Here is a 14,844-nt window from a genome sequence, read left to right as displayed (position 1 = left end):
AAAGTATCCACTGATATGCATCCAGACTCCATCAGTTCTTTCTCTGAAGATGAATAGCATTTTTTCATCATAAATCCTTAAGAACTATCTTAGATCACTGTATTGCTGAGAATAGCTAAGTCAGTCACAGTTGATCATTTTGCATTATTGCTTTTACTGTATACAATGTTCTGGTTCTGCATGTTGCATATAAGTTCATGTAAGTCTTTCCGGATTTTTCTGAGAGCATGTTGCTCTTCGTCTTTTATAGAACAGTAGTATTCTGTCACAATCATGTACAACAGCTTGTTCAGGCATTCCCCAATTGGTGGACATCCTCTCAATTTCCTATTCTTTGCCATAAAACAGTTGCTATAAATATTTTTGTACATATAGGTCCTTTTCCTTTTTGTTTTTTATCTCTGGGATGAAAACCTGTTAATGGTATTGCTTGATCAGAGGGTATGCATGGTTTTATGGCCCTTTGGACATAGTTCCAAATTGCTCTACAGAATGGTTGAGTCAGTATACCACTTCATCATCAGAGTATTATTATTTCAATTTTCCCACATCCTCTCTAATATTTGTCATTTTTTTTTTTTGGTCATATTAGCCAATCTGATAGGTATGGGGTGGTTGGTCAGAGTTGTTTTAATTTTCATTTCTCTAATCAATAGTGATTTAGAGCTTTTTTTAAAATATGAATAGAGATAGCTTTGAGGAGCGGCTCTTATTTCTATAAATTTGACTCAGTTCTCTATGTACTTGAGAAATGAGGTCTTTATCAAAAAAACTCATTCTGTAAAATTTTTTTCACAGTCATGATTACTATGTATTTCCCTCCATCCTGTTTTCCTCCTTTTTGTCCTACTCTCTCTCTCTCCCCTTTCACCCTGTCCCTTCTTGAAAGTGTTTTGTTTCTGCTGACTTTTACGTCCCCCAATCCATTTTCCTTTCTCAGTAAGCCCTGCCTTCTCTAATCCCCTTCCTTTCCTACTTTCCTATATGGTACGGTTTATTCTTTCCCGGTTTATGTTTTTCCCTCTTTGAGCCAGTTCCAATGAGAATAAGGTTCACATGCTCCTCCCCACCTCCTTCATCCTCCCTTCTGCTGTAAAAGCTCTTTCACATCAGATAATTTAGCCCATTTTACTTCTCCCTTTCCCCTTCTCCCAGTGCATTCCTATTTCTTTTATTTTGTTTTATTTTAATTTATTTATTTAACTTTTAACACTCATTTTCACAAAATTTTGGGTTCCAAATTTTTTCCCCATTTGTCCCCTCCCCCCACCCCAAAACACCGAGCATTCTAATTGCCCCTGTCACCAATCTGCCCTCTCTTCTATCATCCCTCCCTTCCCTCGTCTCCATCTTTTCTTTTGTCCTGTAGGGCTAGATAACTTTCTATGCTCCATTACCTGTATTTCTTATTTCCTAGTAGTAAGAACAGTATTCAACAGTTGTTCCTAAAACTTTGAGTTCCAACTTCTCTTCCTCCCTCCCTCCCCACCCATTCCCTTTGGAAAGGCAAGCAATTCAATATAGGCCATATCTGTGTAGTTTTGCAAATGACTTCCATAATAGTCGTGTTGTGTAAGACTAACTATATTTCCCTCCATCCTATCCTGCCCCCCATTGCTTCTATTCTCTCTTTTGATCCTGTCCCTCCCCAAGAGTGTTGACTTCAAATTGCTCCCTCCTTCCACTGCCCTCCCTTCCATCATCCCCCCCACCCTGCTTATCCCCTTCTCCCCCACTTTCCTGTATTGTAAGATAGGTTTTCATACCAGAATGAGTGTGCATTTTATTCCTTCCTTTAGTTGAATGTGATGAGAGTAAACTTCATGTTTTTCTCTCACCTCCCCTCTTTTTCCCTCCATTAAAAAGTCTTTTGCTTGCCTCTTTTATGAGAGATAATTTGCCCCATTCCATTTCTCCCTTTCTCCTCCCAATATATTTCTCTCTCACCCCTTAATTTCATTTTTTAAGATATGATACCATCCTATTCAATTCACTCTGTGCTCTGTCTGTGTGTGTGTGTGTGTAATCCCACCAACTACCCAGATTCTGAAAAGTTTCAAGAGTTACAAATATTGTCTTTCCATGTAGGAATGTAAACAGTTCAACTTTAGTAAGTCCCTTATGACTTCTCTTTGCTGTTTACCTTTTCATGCTTCTCTTCATTCTTGTGTTTGAAGATCAAATTTTCTTTTCAGCTCTGGTCTTTTCATCAGGAATGCTTGAAAGTCCTCTATTTCATTGAAAGACCATCTTTTCCCCTGAAGTATTATACTCAGTTTTGCTGGGTAGGTGAGTCTTGGTTTTAGTCCTAGTTCCTTTGACTTCTGGAATATCATATTCCATGCCCTTCGATCCCTTAATGTAGAAGCTTCTGGATCTTGTGTTATCCTGATTGTATTTCCACAATACTTGAATTGTTTCTTTCTAGCTGCTTGCAATATTTTCTCCTTGACCTGGGAACTCTGGAATTTGGCCACAATGTTCCTAGGAGTTTTCTCTTTTTGGATCTCTTTCAGGAGGGGATTGGTGGATTGGATTCTTTCAGTATTTATTTTGCCCTCTGGTTCTAGAATATCAGGGCAGTTTTCCTTGATAATTTCGTGAAAGATGATGTCTGGGCTCTTTTTTTGATCATGGCTTTCAGGCAGTCCCATAATTTTTAAATTGTCTCTCCTGGATCTATTTTCCAGGTCAGTTGTTTTTCCAATGAGATAGTTCACATTATCTTCCATTTTTTCATTCTTTTGGTTTTGTTTTGTGATTTCTTGGTTTCTCATAAAGTCATTAGCCTCCATCTCTTCCATTCTAATTTTTAAAGAACTATTTTCTTCAGTGAGCTTTTGAACCTCCTTTTTCTTTTGGCTAATTCTGCTTTTGAAAGCATTCTTCTCCTCATTGGCTTTTTGAACCTCTTTTGCCAATTGAGTTAGCCTCTTTTTCAAGGTGTTATTTTCTTCAGCATTTTTTTGGGGTTTCCTTTAGCAAGGTATTGACCTGCTTTTCATGCTTTTCTTGCATCTCTCTCATTTCTCTTCCCAGTTTTTCCTCCACCTCTCTAACTTGATTTTCCAAATCCTTTTTGAGCTCTTCCATGGCCTGAGCCCATTGAATATTAATTTTGGATGTTTGGGATACAGAAGCCTTGACTTTTATGTCTTTCCCTGATGGTAAGCATTGTTCTTCCTTATCAGAAAGGAAGGGAGGAGATATCTGTTCACCAAGAAAGTAACCTTCTATGGTCTTATTTTTTTTTCCCTTTTCTGGGCATTTTCCCAGCCAGTGACTTGACTTCTGAGTTTCCTTTCCACACCCACCTTGCCTCCACATCCGCCCAGCTAGAGCTTAGGGGCTGAGATTCCAATGTTGCTTCCCAGCCTCAGGGCTTTCGGCAGGGGCAGGGCAGCTATTCAGTGTGAAATTAAGTTCAGGAGCTCAGGTGGGGGCAGGGCCCCCACTAGGGGCTCGGTTCCCTCAGGGGGTTTATGCAGAGACCTTCAACAATGGATCCAAGCTCCTGCCTATTTTGGGAGCCCCTGTCTGCTGCTGCCTCCCCAGGGGGCCTGAGTTATGGGAAAACCCCACTCTCCTCTCTGCGAGCCAAAATGACTCTCTCACCGACCTTTGGCGTCTCTGGGTGGAGGGACCTGCTCAGCCGCTGGAGATTCAGTCCCTGAAGCCTGCTTGGATCGGCTGCTCTCGGTGCCGTGCAGCCAGGGCAGGGCTGGGCTCTGCTCCTCCGGGTCTGGTGCGCGACTTTTGGCATCGGTTTTTCAGGTCCCTCTGGAACAGAAATCTCATCCGCTCCATTGCTCTGTGGCTTCTGCTGCTCCAGATTTTGTTGGGAGTTCTTCTTTACAGGTATTTTATGGGCTGTGGGTTGGGAGCTAGCGTATGTATGTCTTTCTATGCCACCATCTTGGCTCCTCCCCCTGCATTCCTATTTTTGACCCGCTATTTGTTGCATCATACTCAAGTCACATCTGTACCCTCTGTCTATTTATACTCTTTCTAAGGCCTTGATAATGAGAAAGTTTTTAGGTGTTACAAATATCATTTTGCCATATAGGAATGTAAACAATTTAACTTTGTTGAATCTCTTATGATTTCTCTTTCTGTTCACCTTTTTATACTTTTCTTGAATCTTATGTTTGAAAGTTGAATTTTCTATTCAGCATTGGTCTTTTAATCAGGAATGTTTGAAAGTCTTCTGTTTCATCAAATGTCCATTTTTTCCTCTCTGAATCTGTTTTGCTAGGTAGTTGATTCTTGGTCATGATCCTAACTCTGGAATATCATATTCCAATCCCTCCAGTACTTTTAATGTAGAAAGTGTTATCCTGACTCTGGCTCCATCATATTTGAATTGTTTCTTTTTGGCTACTTGCAGTATTTTCCCCTTGACCTGGAAGTGCTGGAGTTTGGCTATAATATTCCTGGGAGTTTTCATTCAGGGAGCTCTTACGGGAGATGATCAATGAATTCTTTCCATTTCTATTTTACCTTCTGATTCTAGAATATTAGGGCAGTTTTCCTTGATAATTTCTTGAGCTATGATGTCTAGGCTCTTTTTTTTTTAAATCGTGGTCTTCAGGTAGTCCAATAATTCTTTCCCAGAGCTATTTTCTAGGTCAGTCGTTTTTCCAATGAGATATTTCCCATTTTCTTCTATTTTCTTCTCTCTCTCTCTTTTTTTTTGAATCTGCTTTATTGTTTCTTGATGTCTCATAAAATCATTACCTTCCACTTGTTTTACTCTGTCCTTTTGTGGGATCTACCACTCCAGAATTTGTTTCGCGGTGTAATTAGAAGTTTTGGAGGGGTTTTGGAGAAAGTTAAGGCGAATCTTGGTTCTATCTCTTAATAGGCCTTTCTGAACTATTTACTCATTTCTGATTGATGGAATATGATATTCTATTACATTCATATAGCACAATTTGTTCAGCTATTTCCCAGTTGCTGGATTCTTCCTTTTTTCCCCCCAATTCCTTGCTATAATGAGTGCCGTTATATGTATTTTTGTACATAAGTGTCCTTTCCTTCTTTCTTTGATCTATTTTGGACTATATGCCTACAAGTGGCTTTGCTAGGTCAAAGGAGTGGCACAGTGTAGGTACTTTGGGGGCACATTTCCAAATTGCTTTTTAGAATGACTGGATCAGTTCACAGTGCCACAGTAATACATTAGTTTGCCTGTCCTCCCTCAATTCTTCTGATAATTGTCTTTTTCCTTATTTGTCATTTTTGAAAATCTGATAGGATTTGGAACATTTGACTGTTGATAACTTGGCTTTCTTTTTTTCAGAGCTTCCTATTTATATTCTTTAATCACTTAATTTTTAATGAATCCTCTATATAATAGTTTCTGTTTCAGGCTTTTATCGGTGAAACTCACTGCAAATATTTTTTTTCACAGTTCACTTTTTCCTCTTCTTTTTCTAATTGCAATGCCTTTGTGCGGAGCCTTTTTAGTTTTATGTAATCAAAATGAGCAGTTTTATCTCCTTTGCTATTTTTTATTTCCTTTTTGGTCAAAAACTCTTCTGTCCATTGCCAGAAAAATAATGTCTCCTCTTATTTTTTTATACATTATTTCAGACTTTTATCAGTGACAATTACTACAAGTATTTTTTCTCAATTCACTTTTTTCTCCTCTTATTCTAACTATGTTGCCTTTGTTCAGAACATTTTCAGTTTTTTATGTATTCAGAGTTGCCCATTTTATCTCCTGTTTTCCCTTTTATCCCCTGTTTGGTGAAGAACTCTTTCCCTCTCCATAATTGAGAAACCCTTATTTCCTTCCTATTTCTAGTTTCTTTGTAATATGACCTTTTATATTTAGGGCATGTGTCCATTTGGAGCTTGTAGTAGCATATGATATGAGGTATTTATCTAAACCTAATTTTTTTGAGGCTCTTTTCCATTTTCCCTAGCAGCTTTTTGCAGTACCAAGTCCTCAACTTGGTAATTTGTGTCCTTGACTTTGCAAAACACCCTTCTACTTTGTTCACATCCTTCTGGATCACGTGTACCTACTCTGATCAACATGTCTATTTTAAAAAATATTACTAAATTATTTTAATTACTACTGCTTAGTTTTAGATTTTGATATCCAGTACTACAAACCAATTCTTATTTATTTCTTATATTATTCATGATTTGCCTTGATAATTACTCCATGTGAACTTTTTCTAGTTTTATAAAGTAATCCTTTGGTTTTATGATTGGTATGGCACTGCATCTGTAAATTTATTAGGTAGTATTGTGATTTTTATTATGCTAATGACCCAACCATGAGTAATTAATTCATCTCCAATTTTTGAAATCTTCCTTTATTGCTGTAAATGTTGCTTTATAGGTGTAGTTTTACAATTATGATGTTATGTCTTGGTAAGTAGATTCCCAGATAGCTTAAGAATTCAATAGTAATTGTGAATGGAATTTTATATTCTATATCATTCTACTAGAATTTTTTAAAATAATGTATAGAATGGCTATTAATTTTTGTGGGTTAATATATTCTGCTCCTTTACTGAAGCAACTCTTTGTTTCTGTTTGGGGAGATAGAGAAGAAGAGGGAGCATATTTTAGATATTGGGTACAGCTTGTATAAATGCATCAGTGTAAGTGGTAGAGTAGCAAGTCTGAAAAATACCTAATAGTCTAGTTTGGCTCTAACATAGAGTTTGTGAAGGAAATTAATGAGAAAGAAATAAGGAGGCAGGGGGAGTAGGGAATGAACATTTATTAAGTACCCACTGTGTGCCAAATATTTTGGTAAGTACTTTACGAAGAGAATTGCTTTTGTTACTCACAACAACCCTGCAAGGTAGAGGGGGTATTATCCCTATTTTACAGCTGAGAAAACTAGGGCAAACAGAAGTTAAGTGACATGCCCAGGATTGTACATCTAGTAAGTATGTGAGGCCAAATTGGAGCTCAAGTGGAAGGACAGGTTGGAGCCAGATTTTGGAAGGTGTTGAATTACAGGCTGAGGATTTTGTATTTTAACCTAGAGGAATGGGAACTACTGAAGTTTTTTGAGGATGAGAGTGATGTGGTTATATCTGTGCCTCAAGAACATTATTTTACAGGATGGGATCAAGGATGAATTATTTTACAGGATGGGATCAAGTGTGTATAAACATAAGTAACTAACTGTTGGGATTCAGTTTTTGGAAGATTAGAGAGAATCAGAACCACAATGAACTCCTTTACTGACCAGGCTGACAAGCTGTTCTTTACTTGGGGGTCCCTTGAGTATTCTACTGTGTCAAACTGCACTACAAATGGAATTATATATGAAGTCCTTACACACTGTACCTGCCAAAGGCTAATTGATTATTGTTTAATCACTCACTTTAGAGAAAAAAGAATTATTCAGATGAAGTATACTGTATGTGCTGGACATTTCATTGCTGCCTACTGCACACTTACCTTATTTCACAGATTTCGCAGAATCTCTGGGGTTAGAAAGGACCTTCAGAGACTATCTAGGCCAATCCATACCTGAACAGTAACCTCTTGTGGAACAAGTCTGACAAATAATCATTTAGGCTTTGTTTGAATATCTCCAGTCATAAGCCATCCACTTCTTCCAGCAGCAACACGTTCCCCTTTTAGACAACACAATTGTCAGAAGTTTTTTCTCTGTTAAGCTGAGATCTCTTTCTAGCAACCCCTACCCAGTATTCATGGGATCACTGGTTGGAGCTGAGCAGAAGAACTGTAGTACCTCTCCTGTTTTTCAGAACTCTACAAGTACTTGAAGACAGATAACATAGCACTGAGTCCCTGACTCTTCTCAAAGATGAACTGCCCCACTCCTTCATCAAGTCCTTGAATAGCATGATCTCAGGTCCTCCTGGTCATGCCTTTGGATGTACTTCACCTTCTCCTTGTCCCTAAAATATGGTGCCCTGATCTATATATAGATAGTACTGCAGATGTGGTCTGTTTGATCAAGACAAAATGTAATCCTCCTGGAATTTCCCTCCTTATCAGTAATTTACCCATTATCCAGAGTGATACTAGAACTGTGGTAAAATCTGTTTCATTTCTCAGTGGACACCCCTCTATCTTCCCTACTCCTGTTCTTAATATAGCACAGAAGCCATTGCATTGGAAATTTATCTCATTATATCCCAGACAGTACATATGCATGTTTACATATTTTTCTGTAATGGACTATAAGCATTGCCTGACAGAAGCTACTCTGAACACTGAAATGGCAAAAAAAAAAAAAAAAAGAGTTGGGACTAAATAACCTTTAACAAGCACCTAATTGTCGTTAATCAGTATAGCTGTTGCCTATCCAAGCTAGAACTTCATATCAAGCCTTATTGAAATTTATCTCAAGCACTCTAGAGCAAATGCAGTCCAGGCTTAGACTGGAAGAGTAAGTCCTGTTAAAAAAAAATCACCCAAGGGGAATGAATCATTCAGTGGATTTAGATAAGAAAGAAAAGAAGGCTGGAAACAAGCATCTATTAAGCACTTACTATGTGCCAGACACTATGCTAAGTGCTTTATAAATATTATCTCATTTGAAACTCACAAGGACCTGGGGAGGTTAGTGCTGTTTTTATCTCCAGTTTATAGTTGAAGAAACTGAGGCTACAGAAATTAAGTGATTTGCTCAGGGTCACACAGCTAGTAAGTGTCTGAGGCAAAATTTGAATCAGTCTTTCTGATTTCAGGTTTCATGCTCTACCCACTGTACCACCTAGCTGCTCTTATGTGGTACAGTTATTTAATATTTGACAGTTCTCTCCAAGTTCAAGAAATTAACCTAAATTGGCAAAATCAAAGGCAGAAATAATTTCACTTGATTATTTACATTGTGATAATGAATTTTAGATTTCTCAAAGTGACTGTGTACCTTTTACTTAAGAATGCATTTACTTAAGAATGTAGTTGGAACGATTACTTTGCTCTGAATTTCTCAGCAGCTCTTAGGATGCTGTACTTTATTGTAATATAATATAGATTGTCATATTTATAATATAAAATAATAAAATCACAAAGTGATTTGTAAATCACTTAGCACAGTACCTGGCACATAGTAGGTACCATATTAATGTTTTTTTCCCTTCCTCCCTAATTTAGTCATAGTTGAGACTTGAACTTGTTTATCTAGTTTTTAAGAGGTGGGATGGAGAGAGAGGGATGGAATATTTTATTGAAAACTATGTTTAATTTTCTAATGTACTCTCTTGAACAGATAAAAGTAGAACCAGTTGTTCCAGCCCCATCACCAGTTATTCCTCGACTGACACTAAGAGTAGGTGCTGGCCAAGACAAAATGTAAGTACAAAGAGCTTTGAATCAAAGAGGGAAAAATAATTCTCTCTTAATTTTCTTAAATTTAACCCTTTTCTACATTTTATCTAAAGTTACATGAAACCTTTGGATTTGCAATCACAAAATCCTTTTTTGGTATATTTTATTTAGTATATTTCATTTTTAAAAATTCTAGATTCTTTTATATGCTTCTTCATATATAGCTACTTTTGCTAATTTTGATCTTACAGATTCTTAGTTGTTATTTCAAGACTGGTGTAGGACACTTTTAAAATAGAGCATAAAATAAAATCTGGTGTGATAGATTTTTAAGGAATCCATAAACTCTGATGGGAAAAATTTTACATTCTTATTTTCACTGACCTTTGGTTTCTTTTGTAATCTTTTGTATTTTACGTAAGTAAAAAATCTTATTCTGAGAAGGGGTTTATAAACTTCTTCAGATGGCCAAAAGAGATTCATGATACAAAAAAGGTTAGGAATCCTTGAACTAGAGAATAAAATGCCATAAAATTAATGAATTTCTGGGTATAATGTCATATCTTCTCAAGTATTTATTTTCTAACATCACAACAGAAAAAGAATATTCTTTTCTAGTTCAAGTAGTAAATGTTTTTGCTTTTGTAGTAAATAAATCAAAAGTCCTTCAAAGGCTTGATTAGAGATATTATGTGAAAAATAATAACTGAAGCCCTCAATGACTATTTAAGAAACAAAACAAAGTTGGAAATGTGAATCCAGGTTTTTAAATTATCCTGAATGATTTACATAGTAAGTCACTGGATCAACCAGCCCTTATTTCAAATTAAGGAATTGGAGATTTGTATTTCATATTTTTTTGTGTGTTTTTAGTATTGAAAATTCATACATGATGTATTTATGAAAGAATAAAACCTTCACATGGTTAATGTCAGAAATGTATTTTGTAAACTTACCCATTATATAAATGTTAGTTGTTACTATAAGCAACAAAGGAAAATCAGTCTCATTATCTTGGTGTCACATCAAATATCTTTCAGTAGAATTCCACATATTAGAGTCTAATATATGTAAACATATGTCTCCATTTCTGTCCCTTAGACAAAATCTTAAACCAGAATAGGTTAAACTGTAAACAACCAAAGTTTGGTAAAGGGAAGATTCCCAAGGCATTCAAGCACCATTCAGTTTATAGCCATAAAAATTTGTAGTGTCCCTGATTTGGGCCTAAGAATTTAATTGGGCTTCTCATGTTCTCAGTGGTTCATTTCATCAAAGAGGCATTCTATAGTCTTCTACTACTTCATCTGCCATTTCCCAGCAATGTACATCAAAGTACTACAGTGTAGCCATATAGGGCAAAGACCCTTTTTTTGTTTAAAAACGTTTTTTTCAAATTTTTTCAACAAGAATCCTTTCTTTCTCCCATTGAAAGGAAGGAAGGAAAGGAAAAAAATTTTTTTTTTAACAAATATGCATAGGCAATCCAAACCAATTTCTGCATTGTCCATGTACAAAACATAGATGTCTCATTCAGATAACATATTTCAACATTGGTCTGCTGGAATTGTGGTTGGTCAGAATTAAGTCCAATTCTTAGACTTCCAAAATTATTTGTTTTTCCAGTGGTTACTGTGTAAATAGTTCTTGTCCTGTTCAAGGTCTTCCACATTTCTCTGAAACCGTCCTTTTCATCATTTCTTATAGTCCAGTAATACTGTGCTATATTCAGCCATTTGTTCAGCCATTCCCAACAGAATGGAAACCGTAGTAGTTTCCAGTTCTTTGTCACCACAAAAAGAGCTGCTATTAATGTTTTGTACATATGAGTCTTTTTCTTCTTTTATTGATCTTTTTGGAGTGTAGGACTTTTAGTGATATTGCTAGATCAAAGAGTAGATATTGTATAGTAATTTTTTATGTGTAGTTCCAAATTGATTTGCAGAATGACTGGAACGATTTAAAATTCTACCAATAGAGTATTGATGTATTGGTTTTTCTGTAGCCCTTCTAACATTTGTCATTTTCCTTCTTTGTCAATTTTGCCAGTCTGGGAAATATGAGATGGTATTCAGAGCTCATTTAGTTTACATTTCACTGACTTGATGATTTGGAGCCTTTTTTTTTTTCATTAACTGCTTATTGGTAGCTTGGATTTCTTTTTTTGAAAATTACCTATTGATATTTTTTTACCATTTATGAATTGTAGAGGCAAAATCTCTTTGTAAAAAGGACACAGTCTTCTAGGATTGGAAATAAAGCTTTCTGAGTTCAGTTCCAAATTGCTTTCCCGAATAGCTGGGCCAATTCAGAACTCTACTAACAGTGCATTAGTGTACCCATTTTTCCAAAGCCCCTCCAGTAGTTTTCATTTTCCTCTTTTGTCATCTTTGCCTCTGATTATTAGTGATTTGAAGCACTTTTATATGGTTATTGTTAGCTTAGATTTCTTCTTTTGCGATTTCTTCTTCTGTTTATTTCCTTTGACCATTTTATCTATTGAGGAATGCTTCTTAGTCTTATAAATTGGAAAAGATTCCTTATGTTAGATAGGAGACATTTATCAGAGAAACGTACTGCAAAGATTTTTTTCCCTAGTCACATATTTCCTTTCTAATTTTTAACTGCATTAAATTTGTTTGTACAAAACATTTTCAATTTTATATAATCAAAATTGGCCATTTTATTTTCTGTGATTCTCTTTATTTCTTGAACCTATATCACAAACCCTTTACCTCTTCATAGATCTGAAAGAAAATTTCTTACTTTCTCTTCTAATTTGCTAGTTATGTCACCTTTTATGTTCCAGTCATGTATTTATTTGGAGTTTATCTTGGTATATGGCATGTGATATTTGTATGTATCTACTTTCTGCTAAATTCATAGACCCTGCCCCAATTACTTACATATTTGTGTAACTTACATATTTACATAATTAGGCTGCATTCTCTAGCCTCTGTGTGTTGTATACTTAATCTGAAAGATTGATAAACTCATTTTTAATTGGTTCCAAATAATTTAAATAATTATTAGTTTGTAGTATAGTTAGAGCTCTGGTAGTATTAGATTCCTCTGCCTTGCCAGTTGTCTTCATTGTTACCTTGAAATTCTTATTCTTTTGTATCTCCCTATTAATTTCATTTTTTTCTAGATATAAAATAATCCTTGGTATTTTGGTATGACACTATATATGTAAGTTAATTTATGTAATATTTTTGGCTAAGCCTACTCATAAGCAGTTAACATTTCTCCAATTATTTAGCTCTGTTTTTATTTCTGCAAAGAGTAGAGAGGCAGAATTAAAACAGTTTTCCAGAGCCACCCACCCAGGGTCTCATGTCATCTTTGGATTCAGAAAGATTAGAATCTCAGAAAAGGCCACCCAACTAAGACTGCAGGGACCAGACTGAATTCCAGAATGTCTAGGACCATGGACATCAGCCCTAAGGTAGAGTGAAATGCTTGCTTGCTCCTTCTTTGGGAAACTTTTTATTTAATTACCTCAGGGTCCATCATTCTTGAAATGTAACTGGCACAAAATATAAATGGTTCTTCCATACAAAGATTGCTTGCCCAAACCCTTTAATATTACCACTTCCACGTTTCTGATATTTGGAGCAGAAACACCCACACCCAAATTCACCTTTGAAATAAGAGTCTCCAACCAATTGGTATGTCCTCTATCCTATGGCTAGCAAATTTACTCCTTCAACTCCCCCCGATCCTCATAATTTTTATCTCTTTGCTCTCTCTCTTCATCTGATTTAAGCCTACTGTTCCTCATTTCCTTTCTTCTTCTGCCCTTTGCCCTCTAAATTTATTAATCATTAACAAGTTTCCCTTCATCTTCTTTTTATACTTCTTCTGTCTTTTCATATTTGAGGAAACCTAGTTTTCTGTGGAAGACATTAAATCCCTGGCTACTCTCGTGAAGTCTCATTGTTTCTTTTCTAATCCTGCTAACTCACTACACAAGAAAAGAGTTGGCTTATTCCCATTGCCACTTCCAGATCCCCCTTCTGCCCCTATCATTCAGCAGCCTCTCCTCTTTCCATACATTTATATTATTTAGTTGAAATATTTGTTGCTGTGATATACCAGTTTCTCCTTTCTTTTTCAAGGAGTCTAGTAACTTCATATATCTGGGATAAACATCTAGATGGAAAATTAGGTTCCAATATCGAAAAATAGAAAACCAATGGGTTGGATTACGTCTGGTAAACTACAAAGATTTCAATGGGCAGTGGCTCTGCCAACCTATACCCTCGTACTTGGGGATTTCAGTATGTAAATTGGTGTGCCTTTATGTACCCAGACCCTGTTGGTCATCACTCTTCAATTCTCTAACCGACCACTCAGGTCTGCCTTAGTTTTCTACAGGGAGAGTTATTCCTTTGATCTTACCATCACTCGTAACTGTTTACCTCAATGATTTTGAATGCTGAAAATTCCTTCTCTATAATCTCATGTTTTTTCATCTTTATGTCTGCTTCGCTCCTGAAATATTTGCTTTTTTCCCCTTTTATTATTATTATTGTTACTAACTTATTTGTTTTCAGTTTTCTACAATCACTTAGTCTTAGATTTTCACCCCCTCCATCCCCCGTCCCTCCCTGAGATGGCCTGCAGTCTTACAAGGGTTCTACACGTACATTCTTATTAAACACATTTTCACATTGGTCATGTTGCATAGAAGAATTAAAATGAATGGGAGAAACCATGAGAAAAACCAAACCAAAACATAATATCCTCAACATATTCATCTAGTCCCTATATCCTTTCCTTTTCTGTCAATCCATCTCCCATGTTCCAACTTAATAGTCTTTCCTTAACAGTTTTGATCTAATCATTAATTAATCCAACAGTGTATTATCCTTCACCTTTGATTTGCTTTTCCTGCTTGTCCTTTTGTTCATGTCCTGTCAGTCTAGTCCCTTTGACTCACAACCTTGGGATCATCTGTGATTCCTCTTCCACGTTTACTCCTCCTATCCAATATGTTGCCAAGTCGTGTTATCATTTCTGCTTTCACATCTCTTCTATACATTTCCCTTGTCTCAACTAAAATAACCCAGAGCCTTCTAGCTAGTCATTCATCCTGCATCAAGCCTCTCCCTGCTTCAGTCCATCCTGCGCTCAGCTCCCAAAGCAATCTTAAAGCACAGAGCTGACCAAGTCACCCTCTCCTACTCAGTAAACACCAGTGGTTCCCTTTGAGCTTTAGGATCAAATATAAAATCTTCTGTTTGGTTTTTAAAGCCCATGGCAACCTGACTCCTTTCTACCTTTCCAGCCTTCTTAAAACTTTGCCTCCTTCCTTGTACTTCACAGTCCAGCAACAATTCCCTTCTAGTTGTTCCTTCTTGGCTGTTCTCTTGCCTGAAGTTCTCTTCCTCGTCATCTCTGCCTCCTGACTTCCTTCAAAACTCAGCTCAAAAATCTCGGCTTTCCCATTCCGAATCCTTCCCAAAGGGATCACCTCCCATTTACATAGTACATGTATTATATGTTAGCCAGCCAGTCAGTAGGAACTTCTTCAGTTCCTACTATGTGCCATGCACTGCA

General features: G+C 36.5%; 1 protein-coding gene across 1 annotated transcript in view; it reads left to right on the top strand.

Moving 5' to 3' along the window:
• Positions 1 to 14,844, top strand: part of TAF3 (TATA-box binding protein associated factor 3) — a 252,072-nt gene that overhangs the window by 173,547 nt on the left and 63,681 nt on the right. Inside the window, exon 4 of the mRNA XM_072653403.1 lies at positions 9,221 to 9,303. Coding sequence (XP_072509504.1) covers positions 9,221 to 9,303 — 83 coding nt within the window. The remainder of the gene's footprint in view (positions 1 to 9,220; positions 9,304 to 14,844) is intronic.

The sequence above is a fragment of the Notamacropus eugenii genome, chromosome 3 (assembly GCF_028372415.1).
Source record: "Notamacropus eugenii isolate mMacEug1 chromosome 3, mMacEug1.pri_v2, whole genome shotgun sequence".
Classification (NCBI taxonomy): domain Eukaryota; kingdom Metazoa; phylum Chordata; class Mammalia; order Diprotodontia; family Macropodidae; genus Notamacropus; species Notamacropus eugenii.
This window is presented reverse-complemented; position numbering and strand designations above follow the sequence as displayed.